Source organism: Eleutherodactylus coqui, chromosome 12, assembly GCF_035609145.1.
Source record: "Eleutherodactylus coqui strain aEleCoq1 chromosome 12, aEleCoq1.hap1, whole genome shotgun sequence".
NCBI lineage: Eukaryota > Metazoa > Chordata > Amphibia > Anura > Eleutherodactylidae > Eleutherodactylus > Eleutherodactylus coqui.
The window spans coordinates 29360026-29387380 of record NC_089848.1 but is presented as its reverse complement, the minus strand read 5'-3'; the positions used below and the strand labels follow the sequence as shown (position 1 = coordinate 29387380).

The 27355-nt window shown below is 47.9% G+C and overlaps 1 protein-coding gene across 1 annotated transcript in view; it reads right to left on the bottom strand.

Moving 5' to 3' along the window:
• The window catches only part of LOC136586548 (polycystin-1-like protein 1), a 258667-nt gene that overhangs the window by 209459 nt on the left and 21853 nt on the right, over positions 1-27355 (bottom strand). The window contains exons 3-6 of the mRNA XM_066584683.1: positions 6976-7307; positions 3903-4127; positions 3700-3819; positions 143-311 (exon numbers count right to left, since the gene is read on the bottom strand). Coding sequence (XP_066440780.1) covers positions 143-311; positions 3700-3819; positions 3903-4127; positions 6976-7307 — 846 coding nt within the window. The remainder of the gene's footprint in view (positions 1-142; positions 312-3699; positions 3820-3902; positions 4128-6975; positions 7308-27355) is intronic.

The following is a 27355-nucleotide window of genomic DNA, read 5'->3' as shown; positions in this document are numbered from 1 at the left end:
GCCAAAAATAGTCCATTCTTGGATAACTGCATACTCCAGACCATCTGCAAGGATTACTGGAAGTTTACTATATACAGATACCCAATTGTAACTGACATGGCTGTGCTGGTTATACAGGATATATAAACAAGGTGTTGCTTGCCTGTTGGGTACAGTGAATCTTTTAATTAAACTTCTTCTGACTGTTCTTTCAGGTGATCTGTCTTCAAACTGCCAGCTAAACACCATTGGTCCAGACTCATCGGTCACTGCTGTAAATGTAATGTATGCTTCCGTTGAGAAGACTGTCCCATTCGTATATATGTATATGGCTGAAAACAAATAAGAGTTTGCAAAAATCTTCTTTAAAAAACTCCATCATTATCTTTGTAAAAATATCACTATAAGATGCGACACGGATCGGTGGTTTCCGGCCGCAGATTTACACATGGAGTTGGTGTGAATCCGCCCACAGATTAGCTGTTGGTCATCGGGGATAATTCACATGTGGATTTCCCAACTTGAATTCCAAATCAAGAACTGACAGATCACCTCTATTTTTTCCGTAAGTGGATTTTTACACTACGACAGATCCCCATTAGCATGCATGGGTTACTTATTTGTCTAAATTTTGTAACAGATTTCATACTGCATTTGTGCAAAATTGGGCAAAACTTCACATGAAATCCATCCTATAAAGAGGCCATAGGACCAAGCACTTTTGCCACTGTTTTTGTAGTCTGTTAAAGAAAAGGAAATAATTAATCCTCGCTACCATTAATTGTTTTAGGTATTAGTGTATCTTGATGCCACCAGCAAGTGCTGGTGGAGTCAAGATTGACAGGGGGTGACGCCCCCTGTAGCTGATTGGGTGGCCAGCTCTAAAGCTTCTAGGTCCTGGAAGGGCACCAGACAGGTGGTTACAAGGCAGACAGCGGACCCCGCTGCATCCCCTGCTGCAAGGCCGTTATGGAGGCAGAAGGCAGAACGCCCCCTCACCGTCATGCTGGAGCGCGGCCTTAAAGGTTATTTTCCAGCGGTCCACAAACAGAACCCCCCCCCCCGCCACCTTAGCATCGCGGCCGCAGGACGGAGACCACAGGAACGGAGAAAACAGTGAGACGCTCGGCCAGACGCACTGAAGACCAGCATGACAGCAGGCTGCGTGGGGAAAGTGGAGTAACAGATGACTGAGGCAGCAGGCTCCTGGGAGCAGGCAGCCGCCGACACTGACGCCTCATCCTCCCGCCATCAGGGAGCCATCCTCCACAGAAGCAGCGCGGCGTCGAGTGGTGAGCAAGTCCGAGGGGAAGGCTATGCATTGCTTTTTGCCGTCCGTGGTGGCTTACGGGGAGAGTTTCTTAGGTTATTACAGCTCTTAATGTAAGGCTACATGGAAATATTACCTTCACCCTAAGCCACCACAGCCGGCAACAAGTAATGCACAGTCTGCTGCTAGAACCTACTACACTTGACCCTATCAGGAGCTGGGGGTGTGAGAGGGGTGTTCCTCCTGTCAAACCCCTAGCTTCCGATGGCGTCAAGGTACACTAATACCATTGTTTCAAATTTGGAATTTATTGTGATCAGATAAGCATTCACCGCATACACAGCTTGTAAAACGCTTTCAATAATGAAGTCAAAGCAAATAACAAGAATTCTTTGATGCGATTATATTTTACTGTGGCAAATAATCACTTGACAATAATGTATATATAACAACGTCCAATGCAATACTATAGGCTGCTGAGATAAATATGTGTCCAAGATAGGAACGAGGTGGTCTGGATTATGGAAATAGGAATGTGGGCTTTACTACACAGTTTCTGTAACTCCAGTAGAAGTCAATGGAAGTTACTCAAACAGTATATAGCATGGCTGTTTACACAAATCACACTGACTTCTATGGGAGATACAGAAACAGTGAAGCCAGGCTGGGGGTGATGGGGGCCAGAATATGAGATAAGTGCGGGTGACAGAGGTGGAACTCACACCTATCTGACCGTTATGGCATATCTTGTGGATATGCCATAAAAGTCTGAGATGGAAATTCCCCTTTAATTAAACTTACGAATCTAATAAAAAAATAAGCCTACATGCTTTTTCTTGCACCACACTTTGCTGTAACTTTGGTGTATGATGTTGGTATCATTAGATGACACACACGCTCACCGCTGCCGGAAAATCATCGCATGGGAGCTTAATACATTCAGGGACTGTCAGGCGGGTGGAAAGTTACAATGTTACATCTATAGGTGGCGCTGCTGTGCTTCAGGCATGCGCTGGAATGAGGGAAGCGTTGTTAAGCAAAACAGCATCCACTGCTAAGCTGCAGCATACACTGCCCAACCGAGAGCGATAGAGAGACAGACAGACAGAGAGCGATAGAGAGAAAGAGCAAGAGACAGAGCAATAGAGGCAGTGAAAGAGCGATAGAGACAGACAGAGAGAGCGATCGAGAGAAGGACAGCAATAGACAGAGCTCTAGAAAGACAAGAGACAGACAGAGCGAAAGACTACGATAGAGAGAGAGCAATAGAGAGACAGTGAAAGAGCGATATAGAAAGTGATAGATGCAGTGAAAAAGCGATAGAAGGACAAGGAGAGAGAGAGAGCGATAGAGAGAGACACACAGAGAGCAATAGAGGGACAGAGTGAGAGCGTCAGAGACAGTGAGAGAAAGAGCAATAGACAGAGAGAAAGCAATAGACAGACAGAACGAGAGCGATAGACAAAGAGAGAGCGATAGAGACATAGATCAATAGAGAAAGTGAGAGAAAGAGCGATAGAGACATAGATCAATAGAGAAAGTGAGAGAAAGAGCGATAGAGACATAGATCAATAGAGAAAGTGAGAGAAAGAGCGATAGAGACATAGATCAATAGAGAAAGTGAGAGAAAGAGCGATAGAGACATAGATCAATAGAGAAAGTGAGAGAAAGAGCGATAGAGACATAGATCAATAGAGAAAGTGAGAGAAAGAGCGATAGACAGACAATGATAGACAGAAAGAGAGAGAGCAATAGAAAGACAGAATGAAAGCGTGATAAAAAGGAAGGAGAGAGCAATAGACTAAACAAGAGCGATAGACAGAGAGCAATAAGAAAGACGAAGAGAAAGCGATAGAGATAGAGAGACAAACGGAGAGATAGAGAGACAAACGGAGAGAAAGAGAGACAAACGGAGAGAAAGAGAGACAAACGGAGAGAAAGAGAGACAAACGGAGAGAAAGAGAGACAAACGGAGAGAAAGAGAGACAAACGGAGAGAAAGAGAGACAAACGGAGAGAAAGAGAGACAAACGGAGAGAAAGAGAGACAAACGGAGAGAAAGAGAGACAAACGGAGAGAAAGAGAGACAAACGGAGAGAAAGAAAGACAAACGGAGAGAGACCTGTAGGCTTTTTTATATTAGATATCTGCTCCGAACACAAAGTGACCCTCAAAATAATCACCTAAACAAGCAGATTTAGAAGTTCACAACAACCACTTCTGAAACATTTTATGTTGGCTTAGCGAACATCGGGTCAATCTAGTTAAAATAAAACTAATATAGGACATTTGCAAAAAGAAAAAAAAGAATGACCCGTAATTAGCGGAGTACGCTATATGCCAATACATTAAACATCTCATTAAGAAAAAGGCGACATACTGGATCTTATAAAACTTCTAATTATTATGTTTAATTAAGCTTTCGAAAAGAAGAAGCAGCTTGATACATACATTTCTTTCTTGGCAGAACACTAACGACTTTCCAGGCTTTTTGCATCCCCACCTTATTCCAAGCCGTGACTGTTACATTATAAACTGCAACACTGGAAAATGTGACATTAATCTCTGATCCTGAAGAAATGAGAGAGGATAAAGTCTTACAAAGCTAAATCAAGATGAAACAACTAGATAATGAAGAAATAGTGGAAACTTACCAATGTTGTTGTGGGCCGGTCGATCCCCTATACTCCACAGGTATGACACGTTTGTTCCCCCAGTGAGTGCAGCGCTGAATGATATGATGTCATCTTTATATACACTATTGGAACCCATGACTATTGACAAGCCCGCCGGAGCTGCCTGTACATAGTAAGGACCAATCGCAGCCGTGGCAGCAAATAGATCATTAAACGCCAGAACTCTAATGATGTAATCACCAGCTAAAAGAGAAAGTAATACATTAACCGCCTTTTACAGTATTACGGTGATTAGCAAACAAATCTACAGCGCCCATTTACTTCCATGAGAAACCAAGGCTTGGAGCGATAAAAGTAATTGAACAATGGGTACTACTGTTTCCCTGTAAATAAGACAGTGTCTTATATTAATTTTTGCTCCAAAATATTTCACTTTTCTACATGTATAGCTGCCTGGACACTATTTAAATGGACTTTTTTTTATTAACTGTATCTAATGCCTAATATTGGAGTAGGGCTTATAGTTCAAGCATCCTCAAAAATCCTGAAAAATCATTTTGCAGTCTCAAAAAATTCAGAAAAATCCATGATGGGACTTATTTTAGGGATAGGTCTTATTTTCAGGGAAATTGGGTATTACCAGGATTTTCAGTAACATGGACTTTCCTAATTACCATGTGTTGTTTGAAATTAAGGGTCAAAAGAATACAAATTTTTGGTGTGGACTTTGGTGTGAACAAAACTAGTCCATAAAATCATCCTACAGTTAAGGTCTCCTGCAGACGGGTGGAAATTCTGCGGCAGAATTTCCGCGCGTGTCCGCTGCCATAGGATTGTATTACATAATTTGTCCACGTGAAAACACGCGCGGAAAACAAATCGCAGCATGCCTTATGTCTCTGTGGGTCTTGCAGAGGCCCGCAAAGAAACGTCACTAGTGACGTGCCGGCTCCGCTCTGCGCATGCGTCGGCTGAGCGGCAGCCGGCACATAGAAGAACGGAGGAGACGCGGGGGCGGGTGAGTCGTACTGGTCACTGCAGGGGCACGGGTCGGATCCCACTGCAAGAATTCTCACAGCGGGATCCGACCCGGCCGTCTGCAGGCGGCCCAAGATGAGGGGTTTCCTCTAATAGTAATATTACACCCACCTATTGTAATCTTCATCCACTATATGGGCCACTTTCTCTGACACATACACTTAAGATGCCCATGCACGTTAGATAAAACTTGATGAATATGGTCAATTTCCACCAAAACGATCGTTCATCAGGTGAAAGTCAACAGTAATTGATTATTTCAGCCGACTGTTAAGACAGCCATCATCCAGAAAGAAGTCGGTCAGGTTTGAAATTTTCGTTCAATAGTCAGACAAGATTCTCGGTTCAAAGAAAGATCTTTTTTGCAGAATCAACCTTTCATTTAAGGCTCTCCCATCCGTTGCCCAGCGTCATTGAACACGTATGGCTAATCTAAGCAACCATGAAAACCAATATAGACTAAAATGTATATTGCTGCATCTGAATGAATTTTCAGTAGACAACCCTTCGCTCAATGCTTGTTCAATTAGCAACATACTTCTATCTGATGTGTACGGCCGGCTCCGGTATAACATACTTCTATCTGATGTGTACGGCCGGCTCCGATATAACATACTTCTATCTGATGTGTACGGCCGGCTCCGGTATAACATACTTCTATCTGATGTGTACGGCCGGCTCCGGCATAACATACTTCTATCTGATGTGTACGGCCAGCTCCGATATAACATACTTCTATCTGATGTGTATGGCCGGCTCCGGTATAACATACTTCTATCTGATGTATATGGCCCGGCTCTGGTATAACATACTTCTATCTGATGTGTACGGCCGGCTCCGGTATAACATACTTCTATCTGATGTGTACGGCCGGCTCCGGTATAACATACTTCTATCTGATGTGTACGGCCGGCTCCGGTATAACATACTTCTATCTGATGTGTACGGCCGGCTCCGGTATAACATACTTCTATCTGATGTGTACGGTCGGCTCCGGTATAACATACTTCTATCTGATGTGTACGGCCGGCTCCGGTATAACATACTTCTATCTGATGTGTACGGCCGGCTCCGGTATAACATACTTCTATCTGATGTGTACGGCCGGCTCCGGTATAACATACTTCTATCTGATGTGTATGGCCGGCTCCGGTATAACATACTTCTATCTGATGTGTACGGTCGGCTCCGGTATAACATACTTCTATCTGATGTGTACGGTCGGCTCCGGTATAACATACTTCTATCTGATGTGTACGGCCGGCTCCGGTATAACATACTTCTATCTGATGTGTACGGCCGGCTCCGGCAGAACATACTTCTATCTGATGTGTACGGCCGGCTCCGGCAGAACATACTTCTATCTGATGTGTACGGCCGGCTCCGGCAGAACATACTTCTATCTGATGTGTACGGCCGGCTCCGGCAGAACATACTTCTATCTGATGTGTACGGCCGGCTCCGGCAGAACATACTTCTATCTGATGTGTACGGCCGGCTCCGGCAGAACATACTTCTATCTGATGTGTACGGCCGGCTCCGGCAGAACATACTTCTATCTGACGTGTACGGCCGGCTCCGGCAGAACATACTTCTATCTGACGTGTACGGCCGGCTCCGGCATAACATACTTCAATCTGACGTGTATGGCCGGCTCCGGCATAACATACTTCTATCTGACGTGTATGGCCGGCTCCGGTATAACATACTTCTATCTGACGTGTATGGCCGGCTCCGGTATAACATACTTCTATCTGATGTGTATGGCCGGCTCCGGTATAACATACTTCTATCTGATGTGTATGGCCGCCTCCGGTATAACATACTTCTATCTGATGTGTATGGCCGCCTCCGGTATAACATACTTCTATCTGATGTGTATGGCCGCCTCCGGTATAACATACTTCTATCTGATGTGTATGGCCGGCTCCGGCATAACATACTTCTATCTGATGTGTATGGCCGGCTCCGGCATAACATACTTCTATCTGATGTGTATGGCCGGCTCCGGTATAACACATTTGTGCGGCACGCTGTACAACACTGACATTACCTTTGCTATATCTATGAAAAGCGGATGCACCAAATCCAGTAGTCTGCGGACTTCCATTAATAGGAAGACTGGTGGTTCCATCACCAAAATCAAACCTGAATTTGGCCTCAGAATGAGTGAGCGCCTTAAACTGTAGACGCCGAGTTGAGTAGGAGCCGTCGGCATTTTCTACAATATTAGCATGATCGATTCCAGTTGCAGTAAAGACGGTAACATTGTCTATGGCATCTAAGACTTTTACATGTTCGGCAGCTGACCGGATCTGTGGCCTGCTACTTTCTGATGCGCTCACATAACACATCCCAGAAATGTTTGCAATCAGGCTTAGAGAGCTGAAAAACAAAATGGAAGCAAAAATCAGTAAATTGGACTTAAAGAAAAAGTTCTGAATGGATTACAGTGAAGATTCAGTAGATTAGTATTCAGTATTTCACTCATTTATATCTGATGTAAATTCTGAGCTAAACAGTCGGGTAGACGGAGCTATCAGTGACTGACAGCTGCTCCTGTATGTACAATCCAGTGGGCGGAGCTATCAGTGATTGACAGCTGCTCCTGTATGTACAATTCATTGGGCAGAGCTATCAGTGATTGACAGCTGCTCCTGTATGCACAGTTCAGTGGGCGGAGCTATCAGTGACTGACAGCTACTCCTGTATGTACAATCCATTGGGCGGAGCTATCAGTGATTGACAGCTGCTCCTGTATGTACAGTCCATTGGGCAGAGCTATCAGTGATTGACAGATGCTTTTGCATGTACAATCCACTGGGCGGAGCTATCAGTGATTGACAGCTGCTTGTGCATGTACAATCCATTGGGCGGAGCCATCAGTGATTGACAGCTGCTCCTGTATGTACAGTCCAGTGGGCGAAGCTATTAGGGATTGACAGCTACTCCTGTATGTACAGTCATACACAATCTGCTCAGCTTCTCTAATATAATGCCTGCAAAATCACCTTCATTTTTAAGCTGCCAATGTTTAATTAGTAGTATGTTAAATGTAGAATAATATGGTTTTTACAAAGGGCTGCAGAAAGTTTTCTTTTTCCCCCGTATTTTAACTTTTGTGTTGTAATTCTGCCATTACTATATGTTCCGCTTTATAAAAAGCATCTGATGATAAGATGCACCCAGGTTTTAGAGGAGGAGAATAGGAAAAAATATTTTGAACTCCCCCAGACGAGGCGGGGGGGGGGGGGGGGGGAGGTTTAGATTTTTTTGACTCTACCATTAAACTGAGATGAAAAGCTTAATAAAGGTCTAGGTTATTCATATAGATTGGAAGTTTTGTGTATTTGCATGCTTTTATAAGCACAATCATTTCTCTATATAAGCTGTATAAAGCAGACAGGCTGGATTTCTCTCCATTACCTGCAGATAATGCATCCTGTGAGCACATAGCATGCATTACCTGCAGCATCAGTGAAATACAGAGGAGGCAGAGGTGGTCATCCAGTAGCTACAGCTGATTGCTGGGGGAGCAGCAGAACATCCATCCAGCAGACTAATCAGCAGTTCATAGGGGCGAGCGGACCAGCCATTGTTCTCACACAGCAGGAGAGAAGAGCCGTCCTTGGTAAGAGCAGCTGATTACTGAGCAGCCCAGAGGGAACTCCTGCTCCCCGTCCCACTAATCAGCTGTTAGTACAACTCCCCTACTATGTATGCAGTCGGCAGCTGTGTAAGAAGTATGTGTGATCCGTCTCACACAGCTGCCGGCGGTCCGAATTTCGGCATCTTCGCTCTATAGGACACACTGACTTTTTCTTCTCACTTTAGGGGAAAAAAGTGAGTCTTATAGAGCGAAAAATATGGTACTTGCAATTGCCCAACCTGTGGTTTGTGTAAAGCTAGCCATACACAATAGATAAAGGTTATCCGAACACAATAATATTAGTCAGATTGGTTCACTATCTAATGTGTATGGAGGCCCAACAACTCCTCTTCAGTGGCATATAAGAAAAGAAAAAGGCTTAGACCTCCTTCACACGGCGGACATGGCATCGCAGCGAGAAAATTGCAGCAATATTGCAACGCTGATCAGTGTGATATTGCTGTGATTTCTCGCGGTGATATCATGATTATGTAGCGCTTCAAAGTTGCATACAAGGATTTTCATGGTGGGGGCTTGAAATATAAGCCCTACCCCGAATATATGCCGTAGCTGCAAGAAGAAAAAAAAACAAAAAACTAAACATCACCTAGAAGCGATGTCCTGGGTTCTGCCACTGCTTCTTCCCGATCCCCGGCAGTCTTCTTCATCTTTTCTGGACAGGGATTGAAAAATCCCTGCCTCCTGGAAGGGTGGTTGTGATTGGCTGACGCTTTAGCCAATCACAGCCAGCGCCCGATGAATTGCTATGATTGGCTGATGCTTAGCCAATCACAGCCAGTGCTCAAAGAAACAATCACAGCCAGCGCTTCCATGAGTATGGGATTTTTGAATCCCCGGCCAGAAGAGATACAGTGCCGGGGACAGAGAGGAAGCTGCAGCAGCGTTGGGCAGCGCTTCTAAGGGATGTATGTGGTTTTTTTTCTCCTTCAGCTAGGGCTTAGTTTAGGCTTTAACAGTAGGATTTCCTACCGTCAAAGTTGCATCGCACCACACGAAAATCGCGTTTTCCTGCAATGTGATGTAACAAAGAGGAAGGCTCCATAGGGAAACATGGGCAACAAAACGTCGCGAGTCGCCCGTGTGAAGGAGGCCTTATGCTCATTGGAAAAAAATGAAAACCGCTCACAGTGAGGAAGACATCTTTATGCGACATATTGCATGTAAATGCCTGTGTGATATGGAGACATCACTTAGTGGTTTAGGGGGGATCCCTCCATGAGTCCCCCCCCTGCAGCGTGCCACAGCAGTTGGGAGACGTATCTCTAGACCCAGAGGTGCTCAAGTGTTAAATAGGAAAACAATGACAGGTGAAGACAGCGCCAGCCCCATTGAAAACATAGGAAGTACATCGCAGACTTCTGCCACAGCTATGACAGGTATGGCAGGAGATTCCTTCATTCAGGCGGGGAACGCGGGGATGAAGGAATCCTCTGCCACAGCTGTGGTAGAAGTCAGAGATGCTATTCCATTGCTTTCAATGGGGTCGGCACTGCTGCGGCCTGATTGAAAGCAATGGGTTGCAGGCAACCCCTGCAGCAATCATTTTCGGGAAGGGTTTGAAATATAAGACCTTGCCTGAAAAATCACCCCTAGCTGTAAAAAAAAAAAAAAAAATATTTTTTTCACTCACCTAGACGAGCAGTCCGGCTCTTCTCTCCGGCCCCAGAAGTAGTCTTTTGTCTTCTGGAGGCAGGTGATTCAAAAATCCGCGGCCCCAGAAAGTGCTGTCTGTGATTGGCTGAGCGCTGTGACCAATCACAGGCAGCGCTCAGCTGTCATTCAATGTCATTCATTGAAAGCAATGGGATAACACCGTGGACTGCTGTCACAGCTGTGGTAGAAGTCCGTAATGTACTCCCTATGTTTTCAATGGGGCTGGCACTGCTGCCGCTGGCCCCACTGAAATCAATGGGCAATATCGCAGATTTTCCTTAGCGCTGCGAGGCTCGAGTGAAAAATCGCAAATCAGTATGAAACCATTGAAAATCATTGCTATCATAATCATGTGTTTTCACTCGCTCTCGCATCTCAAGAAAACATATCGCTAGTGGGTAGGCGCCCTAAAGATACATCTATCACTGTATCGGTCTGTATATATAGAGAGCATGTACTTACAATACCGCGTGGTTAATCGGTAGTGTTTCAGCATCAAATGATGATGTCAAAAGGTGGTGTCGCCGGTGACATGACTCCCAGTGAAGCGGAGCAAAGAACGTGTGTTCCAATGGGAGTAACACAATGACGTCATTACGTCTGTCAGCACTAGATGGGTTTCCACATTGTAATCTCCATTTAATGAATGGGTTAGGAGGAACGCAAAAACATGCATTACAGAGAGAAACGTGATGACGTCAATGCGTCGTTAGCGGCTTTCATTAGTATCCCCGCATTAAATTAAATGCACAGGGACATGTGTGACATATGTAATGCTCACTTCTAGAGATGAGCGAGCACGCTCGGATAAAGCAGTTACTCGAGCGAGCATCGTTCTTCTCGAGTAACTGCTTACTGGTCCGAGCAGGCTTGGGATGGGGGGTAAGCAGAGTGCGGCGGGGGGCAGGGGAGAATTTACCGTGGATCAGCATGTGCATTTAAAGGGGCAAATCTGCATGCAGATTTTGCGATGAATTCCATGTCCAGAAGCGACACGCTGCTTCTTATTTCCACAAGCAGATTTCAAATCTGTGATGATGAAAATCCTGTTATCATGTAGGCCATGATGTGGATTTCCATTACAGGAGCTTAGCTCCACCCCCCCCGTCCCGCCCATTTCCATTGCAAACCGCTAGGAGCGGAGGAGAGAGGCAGAGAGTTGGTGAGTGGGAGGGAAGGGGGGGGGGGGGGGGGGTACTGCTCCGATGGAAGCGTATATTGGCCGGCCATAAGAACGCTGTGTAAGTAAGCCCTTAGGGATAAATAATGAAAAGCATTTAAAGAGACCAGAATGGCTGAAAACAGAACTTGCACACATTTCAAAGAGGAAGAAAAATATGTTTATCAAATGTAAAGAGGGGGGAATAAGTAAAGAAGAATATAATGCGGTTTGTAGAAACTGTAGGGCAAGTGTCAGAAAAGCTAAAGCTGATAAAGAATTGAGGCTTATAACAGAGGCCAAAAGCAATAAAAAAGGATTTGGGGGGTTAAAAGCAAAAGAAAAGTCTAAGATGTTATTGGATCCTTACAAGATGAAAATGGTGAATTGGTAAAAATGATGTTGAGAAGGCCGAACTTTTAAATTCCTATTTTGTATCTGTTTTCTCTCAGAAAGTAGACGTAACATCAGCTGATCTTCTCTGTGCTATTGGGGGAATAAAAGAATGCAGGCTATTTATAAGCAGAGAGATGTGAGGGAACACTTAGCTAACTAACATGAATTCAAGTCTCAAGATCCAGATGAATTACATCCTAGGATACTAAAGGAAGCATTAGAGGTAATTGCTGAACCACTAGCCATAATATTTGAAAATTCCCGGAGAACAGGAGAAGTCCCAAAAGATTGGAGGGTAAATGTTGTCCCTATCTTCAGAAAATAAGTAGTAGAAAAAGTGGCAGCATAGAAAGGTATCAATAAAAGAATAACCTTTATTCCTCCATGGTCATCATAAAAAATGTAGGCCTACCATTTTTCTACTACTTCTGGATTGTATTGAGCCTTTAGGGCTCATGTCCACGGGCAAAATTAGATTTAAAATCCGCAGCGGATCTCCCGCGCGCGGATCCGCACCCCATAGGGATGCATTGACCACCCGCGGGTAGATAAATACCCGCGGATCGTCAATAAAAGTGATTTTAAAAAAAATGGAGCATGAAAAAATCTGGACCATGCTCCATTTTCATGCGGGTCTCCCGCGGGGACGGCTCCCGCGGGCTTCTATTGAAGCCTATGGAAGCCGTCCGGATCCGCGGGAGACCTAAAATAGGAATTTAAAGCATTTACTCACCCGCAGCGGACCGCGAAGCTCTTCTCTCCCTCACGGCCGCATCTCCCTTGCTTCGGCTCGGCGGATGTGCCCGGCGCATGCGCGCGGCACGTCGACGACGTGCCGCCGGCGTCAGGAATTCATCCGCCGGCCGAAAATGAAGATCCGGCCGTGAGGAAGAGCAGAGCTTCGCCGCCCGCTACGGATAGGTAAATGCTTTTAAATTGCTATTTTCAGCGCTCATGTCCGCGGGGCAGGAGGGACCCGCTGCAGATTCTCCATGGAGAATCTGCAGTGGATCTGATTTTCCCCTTGGACATGAGGCCTTAGGCTCAGGCCCTTCTTTGGTGGCTTGCATTTTTTCCACCTCACTCTTAGGAGGCTCTCTTTGTGTGCTGCTGTGTACTATATCTTCAAAAAAGGGAAGAAGGTGAATCGAGGAAACTACTGAACAAATTATTAAACAGCATGTATGCAAGTACTTGGATAAAAATGGAGTAATTAACCAGAGCCAGCATGGTCATGCCAGACTAATCTAATTTCCTTCTATGACAGAATCACTAGTTGGGTTGATCAGGGAAATGCAGTGGATATAGTATATCTTAACTTTTTTTAAACTCGTTTTATTGAACAGCATGTATTTTACATTACATGAATAAGCAGTTTCTCAAACAGTGTGCATTTACATACACTAACAAGTGATTAAACTTTACATACAACAGAGAATTCTTTGGTAACAGTGTTCAGTACTCAAGTGTGTTACATTTCTTCTACAATTACTCAGCCTTTCTCAGTATATACATCTGCAATATTCATATCTTTATTGCTCATTTTACCTGCCAAGTCTGGGTGTATTCTGTCTTAATAAATTTTGGAACATTTCTTGCGTGAAGTTTGTGTTTGTTGTCCCGCACCAAATCCCCCACACCTTGTCGAACTTTTCAGGGTGTTTCCTGTTTTTGTAGACTATTTTCTCGTATGGTAGGATGGTATTGATAATACTCTGCCATTTTGTAGCTGTCGGAGGGCGCCTGTCCATCCATCTCAGCGCTATGACTTTGCGGGCATAAAATAATGCTTTAGTGAGGAATATTTTATCATAATGTTGCCATTGCTCCTCATCTATGATCCCTAGCAGACACATTGCTGGATCCAGCGGTACTGGTATTCCCATCAGTTGGGTCAGGAACTCTGTGACCTCTTCCCAATACGTGTATACCCTTGGACATCCCCATATTAGGTGGTTGAAGTTTGCGCTTGTAGCGCTGCATCGGTGGCACTGACTGGACACTAATCTGTTCATTTTATGGAGTCTAGTTGGTGTTAGATAACATTGATGTAAGATATATAGCTGGGTCAGTTTATTGTTCGCGGCTGGCGAGACCCTGGTGTAGGTGGCCATTGCGGTCTCCCAGTCCTCATCAGTCAGTGTTGGGATAAGTTCCCTCCATTTCTCCATTACCACCATTTGTGTACCAGGGATCTTAGAGTATAACAAGTGTGTATATAGCTTTGAGATTAAGCCCCTAGGGCCCTGTGTGCGCAGTATGCCTATTAATGGATATGTGGAGAAGGGTCTTCTGGGTTCTGGGAATTGCGCAGTCAATGCATGTCTGAGTTGCAGATATCTAAAAAATCCTGTTCTAGGTACCTGGTATATCTGCTGCAATTGCTCAAAGGAGACTAGTGTTCCATCAATGTATAGGTGTTCCAATGTGGTGATTCCCAGATTTAGCCAAAATTGTCTGTCTGGGAGGTTCAACAAATGCGGCAGCGCTCTATTGTTCCATAAGGGGGTTTCCAGGGGGGTGTCCTCCTGCCCCGTCAGTTTCCTACATGTCCTCCACACACTTACCGCGAGCCTGTGAATGGGTAGCATTGGTTTCGTCAACAGCCCTGGTTTTTCCAAAATGATCCAAAGGGATGCCTCCGAGAGGAAGTACATCAAGTGGTGCTCGGAGTTCGGGAGAGGGGCGCCCGACAACCAGTGACGTATATATCGGACTTGCCCTGCCAGGTAGTATATTTTGAAGTCCGGCAGCGCCATCCCCGCTAGCTCTTTAGGTCTCTGCAGAGTTTCCATACGGAGCTTGGCTCTAGCCTTTCCCCACACGAACGATGTTATTAATGAGTTGGTGGTTTTAAAGAATTTTTGTGGTACAGTTATTTCTGCATGTTCTAGCCGGTATAGGTATTTGGGGAGAATTATCATTTTAATAAGATTTATTCTCCCTGCCACAGATAGTGGCAGGGAGCTACAAGCTTTTAATTTTAGTTGCAGGGTTGTTATTAGGGGTGCAATGTTTAGATTAAAACTTTGAGTGTGGTCCCTGGTAATGTAGACTCCCAGGTATTTGAATTGGGGGACAATTTGCAGGTTATGGTATACCTCTCCCACCCCCCAGTCCTCCTCTCTCAGCGGCATAAGGGTAGACTTCTGCCAGTTGATACGTAGGCCTGAGAAATTCCCGAATTCGTCTATCTGGGAGACGGCCAGGGGCAGGGTGTCTTGGGGTTCCGACATGTAGAGTATTATATCGTCCGCATACAATCCTATCTTGTCTTCTCTGGGGCCGATCTGAATCCCCCTGTATAGTGCGTGTTGCCGAATTTTTAGTGCTAGGGGTTCTATAGCGATCGCGAATAGAAGGGGGGAGAGTGGGCAACCCTGTCGGGTTCCCCTGTGAAGTGGGAAGGAGGTGGAGACCAAGCCGTTTGCCACTACTCTCGCCGTCGGTGCAGTATATAAGATGGAGACCCACCTGATGAACGGCTCCCCGAACCCAAATTTCCGCAGAACTTCCATCAAATATGGCCACTCCACTGAGTCAAATGCCTTGGCGGCATCCAATGAGGCCAGGGCCCATCCTTTTCTCCACCTCCGTCCCACCTGCGTAATTACCTGCGTTCTTCTGATATTATCGGACGTAGACATTCCCGGAATAAATCCGGATTGGTCCGGGTGTACAATATCCTTAATTGCTTGGTTCAGCCTGAGAGCCAATACCTTGGCGAGGATTTTATAGTCTGTATTTAAGAGGGAGATAGGTCTGTACGACCCACACTCCTCCGGGTTCTTTTCAGGTTTTAGTATGAGGACTATGTTAGCCTCTAACATCGACTCTGGAAGACGTCCTTTCTCAAATATATCCTCATATAGTGAGAGTAGTTGTGGTGTTACTTCCTCTCTGTACTGAAGATAAACTTCCACTGGTATGCCATCTGTACCCGGGGTCTTATTTTTTGCCATGCCCTCCATTGCCTCCTGTATATCTTCCATTGTAATAGGGCCATCTAGTAGGGATCTATGTGCTTCTTGTATTATTGGAAATGCTATGCTGGTTAGGTAGTTCTCTAGCTCTGCTGGGGTATAGTTAATCTGGGACTGGTATAGGTCTTGGTAGAATTGTTGAAACCTTCCTAGTATATCTTGGGGGTCTGTGAGTACTGTGTCCTCGGTTGATTTGACCCTTAGTATAGCCGGAGAAGTAGTCTCTTGTCGAGCCATATATGCTAGCAGTTTACTAGACTGATTACCTAGCTCGAAAAAGGACTGGCGGGTGAAAAACAGCCTCCTCTGAGCCTTCTCTTTTAGATGCATCAGATACTCTCTACCTACCTGTAGCCATTTATCTCTTTTATCATTTGAGGGACGGGCTATGAATTCTTTTTCTAGTTGTTGGCATTGTTGCGCTAACTGTTCCTCCTCTTTAGCTGCGGTTCTTTTAATGAAAGTGATTGAGGACTTAAAGCATCCTCTAAGGTATGGCTTAAAGGCTTCCCATACCAGCGTCCTATCCCGGCTCTCCTCGTGCGCCTCGTAGTATATCTGAATTTGGTCTATTATTCGGTCATTTGGGCCAAGCAGTGAGAGCCAGAACGGGTGTATCCGCTGATTCCTAATTGCAGGGGGGCCTGGTTTTTTGAGGACCATGCAGAGCGGTGAGTGGTCTGAGACCCCTCTTGGGAGAAATTCTATGGACTCTATTTTTGTAAACAACAAGGGGGATCCAAATATATAATCTATGCGGCTCAGTGCATGATTATGGGCTGCATGGCAAGAAAACTCCTGTTGGTGGGGGTGAAATATTCGCCACAAATCCAGCCATCCCGCCACCGAGATCACAGAGGCCAGTCGGGTCGGGCCCCCGTCTCCCGCCCCCCGAGCACTCCCCCCGAATCTGTCCAGGTGTGGGTCCATGACCATATTCATGTCCCCCATACATATAGTCGTTACATCCGGTGTGAATGAGGCAAATTGTATGCCTTCTGCCAGCAGGGCTGTTGACGTTGTTGGTGGGTTATAGTAACATAGGAGTACATATGATTCATTGTTTATTTTGGCTCTTACAAAGATGTACCTACCCTCTGAGTCTCTTTTTAACTGTTCTACCTCCCATCTGATGGATCTCTCTATCAATAGAGACACCCCCCTGGAATACGATGTATGATGTGAGTGTGCTGACCACTGAACCCATGGCTTTAGCAGGCATTTAGAGGTTTCGGGCGTGAGGTGGGTCTCCTGTAGGCACAACACATGCGGTCGCCAGGAGCGTATTAAGGAGTTTATTATGACTCGCTTCCTGGGGGATCCCATGCCTCTGACGTTCCAGGACACAAAAGTTATCTCAGCCATTGGCGAAGATGGTTTAATTGGGTCCGGATGAGATTGTTTATGTCGTTCTGACCGCTGGGAGACCCCCCGCCACATCTCTCCCATCCGCCATGTAATCACACTTCAGTACATTTATAGGAAAAACATTGAACATCTGATGCATATACTCTGTAAACATTATGGCAGCGTACTACCGACTTACAACTCTTACAACAACTTATAACTGAACAGGTTTTGAATACTGATTATATCCTCGGTGCTTTAGTATTCGTGGCTAACTTTAACTCGGGGTAACCAACTTAGCATAGCTCTATCGTCGCTATACTTGTGGTTCTGTTTGGTTATTGGTACAGTGGTGTGAACCGACCATGCCTTATTATGTTTTAGTTAGGTGGACTCCCTTCCGGAGAGGCGGGAGGGAACAAGAGAATCTGGGGGGGAGGGGGGAGGGGAGAGGTGGGGGAGGGGGGGGGGAAGAGAAAAGAAGGAGGGAGAGGAAAAAAGAAAAGAAAGAAGAAAAAAAAAGGGGGGGGGGGAAGGGGGGGGAGGGGGGAGGCGAACATGGGGCAGCCATTGCCAGGGGCACTCTGGGGGGAGGGGGTGCTTCCCCCCCGAGACCAACAGCCCGCAGCACAATTAGGCGGCCCTGTTGGGCCCTTTGTATGTGGTATGAAAGTCCCGTCATCTAGAGGAGGGCAAAAATAATGGTTAGGGTTTGATATACATTACAGTCTCTCTGGCCGTCGTCTGGTGATCAACCATTCTTCTGCCTCGGATGGTGAAGAGAAGAATCGGGTGCGGTCTCCGTCAATCACTCGCAGCCGCGCTGGATACATCATAGAATACGGAAGCTGCAGATCTCTAAGTTGCCTTTTAATATTGAAGAACGAGGCCCTTTGCTTCTGGAGGTCCGCCGAGAAGTCCGGAAAGATGGAGATTGTGGCATTATCATGGCGTAGGGGTCCTCCCTTTCTGGCAGCTTGCAGGATGTTGTCCCTGTCACGGGAGTTGAGTAGCTTTGCCAGTAGCGGTCTGGGCGGGGCACCGGGTATGGGTGGCTTCATTGGCACGCGGTGCGTCCGTTCGATGACAAAGACCTGCGATAGTTCTGCGTTAGGGAGAAGTTCGCGGAGCCATTTCTCTAAGAATTCTTCCGGTCTCTGTCCTTCAGTTCTTTCTGGCAGGCCGACTATGCGCAAATTATTGCGTCGTGAACGATTTTCGAGGTCGTCCGCTTTCTGTCTCCAATAGTCGGCCTTCTGCGTAAGATCTCTTATTGCGGCTGACATTGGGGGCACAGTGTCGTCCAGCGTAGATATTCTATCTTCCGTAGCTGTGACTTTCTCTTAAGTTTTGAAGGTCTTGCCTGAGGAGACTGACATCCATCTTAACTTCATCAATTTTACTGGTGAGAGTAGTCGTGGATGTCTGGATTGCTGTCAGCAGCTGGTCGGACAGTTGTTGTAGGGTTTGGACTGTCCCTTCTGTTGGGTTTGGGTTAGTGTTCTTTGTCGGAGGAGGTGAGCTCCCCGGGGCCTGCTGCGCGGAGTCGGAGCTTGCATCTCTGCGATTTTCGTTTCTGGCAAATGCCTTTAATTTATCAGCTGTAGCGTTCTGCCTGGTAGGCCCCATGCTGCTTTGTCAGAGGTATGTAGCGGCGTATTCGGTTGCTGCCTGTATTTTATAGTGCTGGATTCACCCGTATACTCGGTGCAGAGCTTACGCACGTGACGTCTGCTTTATTCTCTGTTATCAGCAATAGTGGTCTCTTGCAGGCCTTACGCCCTTGGTTTGGGGGTGCTCTGGGGCTGTTTCTTTGGTCTTTTCTCTGGGTATTGTGGGGGAGGGGGGGTCCCACTCTAGGGGCTTGTTTATATAAGGTATAATAACTGCTGCTCCTTTTCTCCCCCTTCCCCCCTGGCACACTTAACTGGTTATTGCTGCTGGCGTTGCTTGTCTCCTTCAGGTAGGGGACCTCTGTGTGGTCTTTTCTCCTGGCCCCTCGCCGCCAGGCTCGCCTGCCCAGTCCACCAGGTACTGGCTTTGTCGGCCGCGGTAGTGTAGAGCTGTTTGTGCTGTTGTATTTGCCGGCACTCCGGCTGTTTCGCCCGGCGCCCGCTCCCCTCTTTATATCAATAGAGGCTCGTCGGGTCCGGGTTATTGCTGGTAGAGCCTGCCCCGCAAGATGGTGGCGGTAGCTGCGGCACCTCGTGGTCTCCTTCTGGATCCCTGCTGCCGGGGGACACTTTATAAATGCCTCAGTGTCCCGCGGCGCCGCCGGTCGCCCCCGCCCCTCGCCCTCCGCTATGCGGCCTCCCTATGCGGCCTTCCGCTGTTAGGCCCGTCTGCCCCGTCCTCAGGATGGCGGCCGTGTCAGCCGCGGCGCTGCGAGTCCGCCGCCGGCGTCGCTATGGCTGCCGGCGCCACAGACACCTCACCCAGCGCTCGACTTTTCTCCTCTCTGTATCGGCAGGGGGGGGCGACAGGCTCGAGGAGTCGCTCACCGATCAAGGATCCTCCCCGCAAGATGGCGGCCGCAGCTTCCCGCGCTCACCCTCAGGATCTTCTGACTGCGGTGTCGGGTAGGTGTCACAGCGCTTCGCAGTCCCGCCGGTGGTTCAGGCACTCCGCTCCTCACCCTCCGCTGTGTGCAGCTCCTGGTCCAGAGCCCGCCGGTCGGCTGGTGACACACGCTCCGCAACGGCGGCGCTCCCCGCTCCACAGGCTCGCCGCTAGCTCCGGTTTCGCTGCCCCCCCGCTCGCCAGGGGTAAGTGCCTCGGGGTCCGGTCTCTTCCCCCTCTCCTCCGGTGATGTTCTGTCGGGGTTGGGAGTCCTCAGGATTATTCTAGGATTAATGTTGGTCAGTTTAGGCAGGAGCCCCTCTTACATGCGGCCGGTCAGGTCGGCTGCTTGGCCACGCCCCTGTATATCTTAACTTTAGTAAAGCATTTGACAAAGTATCTCATACCATGCTTATTGAAAGAATGACCAAATATGGGATTGACAAGGCAACTGTTAGGTGGATTCACAACTGGCTGAGTGATCGTACTCAAAGAGTGGTCATAAATGGCTGTACATCCAAGTGGAAGAATGTATCAAGTGGGGTAAATGATCTGCAGCAGCGAATTGATGGGAAACTGATCAAATTTGCCAACGACACAAAGCTAGGAGGGATAGCTACCACTAGGGAAGAGAGACTAACAGAATGGTATTTAACAAGAAGAAATGCAAAGTCCTACATCTGAGCAAGAAAAATGAAAAAAGCACATACAGAATGGGAGAAACTGGGCTAAGCAGCAGCACATGTGAAAAAGACTTGGGTACACTAATAGATCATAGACTGAACATGAGTCAACAATGTGATGCAGCAGAAAAAAGGCAAACAATTCTGGGATGTATTAACCCTTTCCAATCCAATTTGTATCCTGGTTTTCTTAGCGGGCTTACTCTTTTTCTACCGTTATACAACAGTGCTATATGCCGGCTAAAGCCATTACTGCACGGGGTGACATGTTGGATAGGCTCTGACAGCGGAGAGGCTGGAAATATACATTAAGAGAACGCTGACGGACATCTTCCAACATCGGAGCTGTACAGCCTAAAATCATAATGTCTTCAGACGTCAGACAGTGGATTGGAAAGGGCTAAGAGAAGCATAGAGTCTAGATCACGTGAGTTAATTATCCCCCTCTACTTTTCCTTAGTCAGACCTCATCTGGAATACTGTGTCCAGATCTGGGCACCCCGCTTTAAAAAAGACATTGACAAACTGGAGCAAGTTCAGAGAGGAGTTACCAAGATGGTGAGTGGTCTGCAAATCATGTCATATGAGGAACGGTTAAAAGATCTGGGAATGTTTAGCAGAAGAGTGCCAAGACCAGCAACTCTCGGGGTCTCCGTACCCGAACTGCAGATCCCATCTCCGGGGGTGCGGCGCAGGGGAGCCCCGGTTTTGGTGACCTCCCCTGGCCGCCGTAATCCAGGACGCCGATTCCGGGTGCGCACTCTTGTGCTCAGCGAGCCGCATACCATTGCCATGACACCCGGGCGCGCTGGCTCTGCACTCGCTGATTGATGTCTCGGTCGGCTCTGCACTCACTCCTTCTTGTCTGGGTCCTGCTGCTGTCTGGCTCCCCGCCCCAATCAGCTGCTGGGGTGGGAGTTCTGACAGCACTTAAACCGCTCTGTTTCCTCCTGTAGTTGCCAGTGTATGTTTTGTCTCAAGCTACACCCGCATACCTTCGGATTGCTGCCCTGTGGTGACTTACTTGCTTGGAACCTGACTTCGCCTGACCCGCTGTACTGCGTACTCTCCCATTGTTGACCCCGACCGTCTGACCTGATTTCTGTGTTTGTTAGTTTCCCTGTTCTGTCTGTTGTCTGACCTCCCAGCATTTCTCTGTCAGTCATTCTCCCTGCCCCGCATCCCTAGTCAGCCCAGGGACTGTCGCCCTGGGGTCTAGCCCAGGGGGGAAAGTAGGTAGGGACAGGGGTTGTGGGTATTATTCAGAGACCTCCAGTACCCGGACCCCAGTCCCCTGACAAAGAGAAGGCTGAGAGGAGACTTAATAGCTGTCTACAAATATCTGAAGGGCTGTCAGCGCAGAGGGATCAGCCCTGTTCTGCACTAGGAAATACTAGAAGCAATGGGATGAAACTGAAAGAGGGGAGACACAGATTAGATATTAGACAGTGAGGGGGATCAATGAGTGAAACAGATTACCACGGGAGGTGGCGAGTTCTCCTTTAATGGAAGTGTTCAAACAGAGGCTGGACAAATATCTGTCTGGGATGATTTAGTGATCCTGCACCGAGCAGGGGGTTGGACTAGATGACCCTGGGAGGTTCCTTCCAACTCTACTATTCTATGATTCTATGAGAATAGTAGCTCAAGTAGTAATAGCGCCCCCTATATTAGCTACAGTTGTAATAGTGACCACTAATGCGACCCCAGTAGTAATAGTGTCCCCCACAGTGACCTCAGTAGCAATGGTGACCCCGATAGTAGCTCCAGTAGTAATAGCATCCCCAGGGGAGGAGGATCCTGGGGGCTCACTGACATCATAGTGGGCACCGAGATCAGCGTCGCTGCATGATTACCGGCGGGGAGCTGTGGAGCCCCATAGGTAATCACTACCATGGTGAGCAGCCATCAACACACGTACAATAGGTTTGCCACCACGGAACCTTGGTCAGAGCCCCTGACTGTTGCTCGCGTAGCCCTAAGGACTTTGCAAAGCATAGTTTGGGAACTGCTGCCCTATATTTGCCCCAGTAGTAATAGTGACCCCTATATTGGCCCCAGTAGTAATAGCATCCTTTATATTAGACACAGTAGTAATAGCGTCCCCCACAGTGGCCTCAGTAGCAATGGTGATTAGTAGTAATAGCATCCCATATACTGGTCCCAGTAGTAATAGCGTCCCTTATATTGGCCACAGTAGTAATAGCGTCCCTTATATTGGCCACAGTAGTAATAGCGAACTCCACAGTGGCCTCAGTAGCAATGGTGACCCCAATAGTAGCTCCAGTAGTAATCGTGACCCACAGTGGCCCCAGTAGTAATCGTGACCCACAGTGGCCTCAGTAGTAACAGTGACTCTCACTGAAAGTTTACTGGGTATACTGGATGAGGAGCAGGGGCAATTCCGTATTTTTCAAAGTAAGGTGCTGCATCTGGCCCGTAAGGCTGTAGCATTGCGTTGGATGGATATGAGACCCCCAATGCTCCCCTTATGGTGTAATCTAGTCAATTCTATTCTCCTGTACAAAAAAAAAAAAATTCTACAAAATCTTGGGAGTTTGGTGCGACTCAACAACCACAACCCAGACGCAAAATGCATGTCAGCAATTGGTGGACCAAGTGAGGTCTTCGACCCTCCCAGGTGCCATATAGTTCTTCATAGGTATAGCAATTATATCCTGAACTCAACAAAATACCTCACCATATATGTTATACGGTGTACACAGCCTTAAGTAATTGTAACAGATTTGTATATGTGAACCATGTTATACTCAGGTTGTCACGGAGTGATATAATTTCATAGGTTCTTTTATGTATCAATAAAACAGGTTTAACCCTTTGCAGTCCAATTTTGGATTCAGGATTTCCTAGGGGGCTTTCTCTTTCTGCTATTATACAATGGCACCGTCTGCTGGCTAGAGCCAGTACTGCGGTATGGGACATGCTAGAAAGGCCCCCCGACAACAGAGCGGCCAGTAATATACAGTAAGAATACCCTGACGGACGTCTTCCGACATCGAAGCTATACAGCCTTCGATCAGAATGTCTTCAGACGTCAGACAGTGGATTGGAAAGGGTTAAAAAGACCCCAAACCATTCTGTTTCCAAGGACCAAATATCGAACACTTGTCTGAACAAGGCCTAATTCTTCTTAACTCTGAAGTCACCTATTTTATATGCACAATAATATCAGAATCCCATTACAAGAAGCACTGTACAATAAATATGAGCAATTAGTTGTTCACTTGTACCGCTGACCGACACTTTCTAAGCCTGCTAGTAGGTTGTTTTCAGACGCGAGGGCACAATATAGCTTAAAGAGCTCTTGTAGGTCCTAAGAGCACCATAACCTAAAGTTACATGGGCTGATAAGACAGGAGCCGCTGAGGCTGGGGGCTTTATACTCTGCTGCCTCTCTATGACTCCTCCTCATTCTGTGCATACGCAAACTCCGCCCTTTCACTACAGACCGTGAGGCAGAACTACTATTCAAAATACTAGTTTTCTGGCAAACATTGTACCAGAACACCCTCTTACACGCGTCGCACCACATTTGCTGTGTATTTTTAGACACTTTTTCCGACTTGTCTGTAAAGGAGGCAGAGCTTCATAAAAAGGTGGGACCTAAATTGCACCAAAATTTGTGGAAAATTACGCCAACATATAGAACTATAAACTTGGACTACACAGGCTAAAATTCAACAGATTTACCATCCAGCATGACTCGCTGTGATGAATCTGGTGCGTTTCCAGACTGTTTTAGGGCCCTTTTACATGGAAGGATTATCGTTCAGTTATTCGCTGGATTATGCAAACTGAATAATAATCGTTGAATGTAAACATGGCCGATGACTGAATGACGATCAATAATTTGTTTGCTTCTCATTCGTTGTTCAGCTTATGCAGCCATAAAAATCTGGGGGCTATTGGCCCTTTTAAACAGGCAGTCTTCATCTATGAACTGCCTGTTTACTCAGAATGGAGGAGGGCGGTCGGAAGAGATCTCTGTGGCGCTTCGCCTCCATTCAGTGAGTAATAATCAATGATGATCGCAAAGTAAACGCAGGCGGAGCGCGGATCTTTTCCAACTCTCAGCCGCTTACGCACTGACAGTTGCCGCGTGTGAACCGACCCTTAGTTTGCACCGTCTAACCTTCAGCCAGCCTCAGTAAACAGTATGAGCTCGCTCGCATGAAATGACGACGTTCGCTCAGTGGATATATTTATTAGTACAATCCACCTTCTTCCAGGCCTTGTAAAAAAATGCCACCGCAGTTCATAAAGATTGTGTTTTACTAGATCCGGCTTAATTGCATTGAAAACCAAGTTCAAAAAGTAACGTTATCATAATTCCAAGGCTTAAGTTGCAAAGGGGAGAAGGCAATATCAAAATCCTTGCTCCTTGAACTGCGGCCTGAAGAGCTGTATTGTTTGACAGCATCTTGGGAATGTCTTTGTGTTGGTATTACATTGGCATGGGCATCATCCGTCGGCTACTTTAGAACATCTCACAATGATATTATTCAAAAACTGTCTGAGCCCTGAAGGGTATTTCATTATTTTACTTTCTCAATAGTAACTAAATTTAAATGCGGTTTAATGGTTTATGGATTACACGCCTTTCCGTTTGTTGTGCGCAGCTGACAGTAGAGAGGAGGGTATTGACAGACTTACACAAATAGGTACAACAGAATGTAAAACTTTACATACATTTCAATAAATAAGTGCATGTTGTTATTGGTGTTACAGTGTGAGCAGACAAATGTGTCAAATGGATGCACTGTGAGCTCTGGAGCCATTCCTAAATTGCTAATTCTTTAGACCAGCAGTTTCCAAACTGTGCTACCCTGAGCCCTTATAGCTCCACGAGGAACAGTTAGGGGCTCTGACCGAGGGTCTGTGGTGGCAAACCTATGGCACGCGTGCCGATGGCTGATCACCACTGTAGTGAATACCGGCGGGGTTCCACAACTCCCCGCTGGTAATCATGCAGCGACGCTGATCCCAGGGCACACTATGATGTCAGTGAGTATTAGTGTATCTTGACACCACCAGGAAGTCCTGGTGGGGTCAGGAGTGACAGGGGTGATGCCCCCTGTTACATAATTGGCTGCAAAAGAAGGCTTGGCTGCAGGTCCTGGAAGCCAAGCATGACTGTAGAGTTCCGGCTTGCTGGCTCTCAGGCCGTTCACAGTGCTCGCCACTCCTGCTACATCGTTCCTGGCACGCTCCCCGGCCGTTTCAAGTGGTCGCCGCTGCTGTTGTCGCGTTCCTGGCCCTCAGATGTCAGCAGCTGCTCATTTGTCTCTGCCGCTGTGATCCCAGCTGCTGCGTTGGCTGCCTGGCTCTCTGCTCCCCAGCGCTGTCCTCCCCACTCCTGCTGCAGCGTTCCCAAGCCTCTGCTGCATGGCGCAGTCCTCCCCGCTCCTGCTGGACGCTCCCAGGCCCTCTTCTTTTGCTGTGGCCGCCCGTCTGCTGGACTCTGGTGGTGTGCTGTCCCCGTGGCTCAGCTCGCGGCTGCAATGGTAGCTTACCCGGGCCTCTGCTCCCCGCTCCTTGTCTTTTCATCAGCAGACGTTGTACGCAGGTGTTCCACATGACCGGAGCGATGCTACTCCTAAGGTGTATTCGGTGACTGTTGAAGTTGCTACGTCATGCTTCTGTCCTTCACGCCGGTGGTAACAGATGCACGCCAGTGTGTATTCATTGTTGGCCGCCGTGAATATTTAGTAAGCATTCACGGTGGGCAACAATCAATAGACACTGTGCTGCTACAACGGCGTTTCTCCTGTCAAACCCCTAGCTTCCTGGTGGCGTCAAGATACACTAATACCATGTCAGTGTGCACCTGGGATCCTCCTCCCGAGTCCTCTCTTTCTTGCTTCCGCAGGAGAGGACAAGGGAGGAAATATTCCGGGCTCGCACACTGCCATCAGTATGTACCAGGAATAAGCGCCAAACAGAGGAAGAGCAGCGCTTAATACAAGGAGAAGGCAAGTATATGGGTTGGGGGGGGCTATTATTACTGGGGCTACTGAGGAGGTTTTTACTGAGAGGCTCCCGATTACTATTGGGACCACTTTTGGGGGGGGGGGTCACCATTACTGCCGGGGCCACTTTTGGGGGGGGGGGGGTCACCATTACTGCCGGGGCCACTTTTGGGGGGGGGGGGGGGGTCACCATTACTGCCGGGGCCACTTTTGGGGGGGGGGGTCACCATTACTGCCGGGGCCACTTTTGGGGGGGGTGGGGTCACCATTACTGCCGGGGCCACTTTTGGGGGGGGGGAGTCACCATTACTGCCGGGGCCACTTTTGGGGGGGGGGGGTCACCATTACTGCCGGGGCCACTTTTGGGGGGGGGTCACCATCACCCCCTGGGGCCACTGTGTGGGGGGGGGTCACCATCACCCCCTGGGGCCACTGTGTGTGGGGGGGGGGTCACCATCACCCCCTGGGGCCACTGTGTGTGGGGGGGGGGTCACCATCACCCCCTGGGGCCACTGTGTGTGGGGGGGGGGTCACCATCACCCCCTGGGGCCACTGTGTGTGGGGGGGGGGTCACCATCACCCCCTGGGGCCACTGTGTGGGGGGGGGGGTCACCATCACCCCCTGGGGCCACTGTGTGGGGGGGGGGGTCACCATCACCCCCTGGGGCCACTGTGTGGGGGGGGGGGGTCACCATCACCCCCTGGGGCCACTGTGTGGGGGGGGGGGTCACCATCACCCCCTGGGGCCACTGTGTGGGGGGGGGGGGGTCACCATCACCCCCTGGGGCCACTGTGTGGGGGGGGGGGTCACCATCACCCCCTGGGGCCACTGTGGGGGGGGGGTCACCATCACCCCCTGGGGCCACTGTGGGGGAGGGGGGGGGCGGGTCACCATCACCCCCTGGGGCCACTGTGGGGGAGGGGGGGGGGGTCACCATCACCCCCTGGGGCCACTGTGGGGGAGGGGGGGGGGGGGTCACCATCACCCCCTGG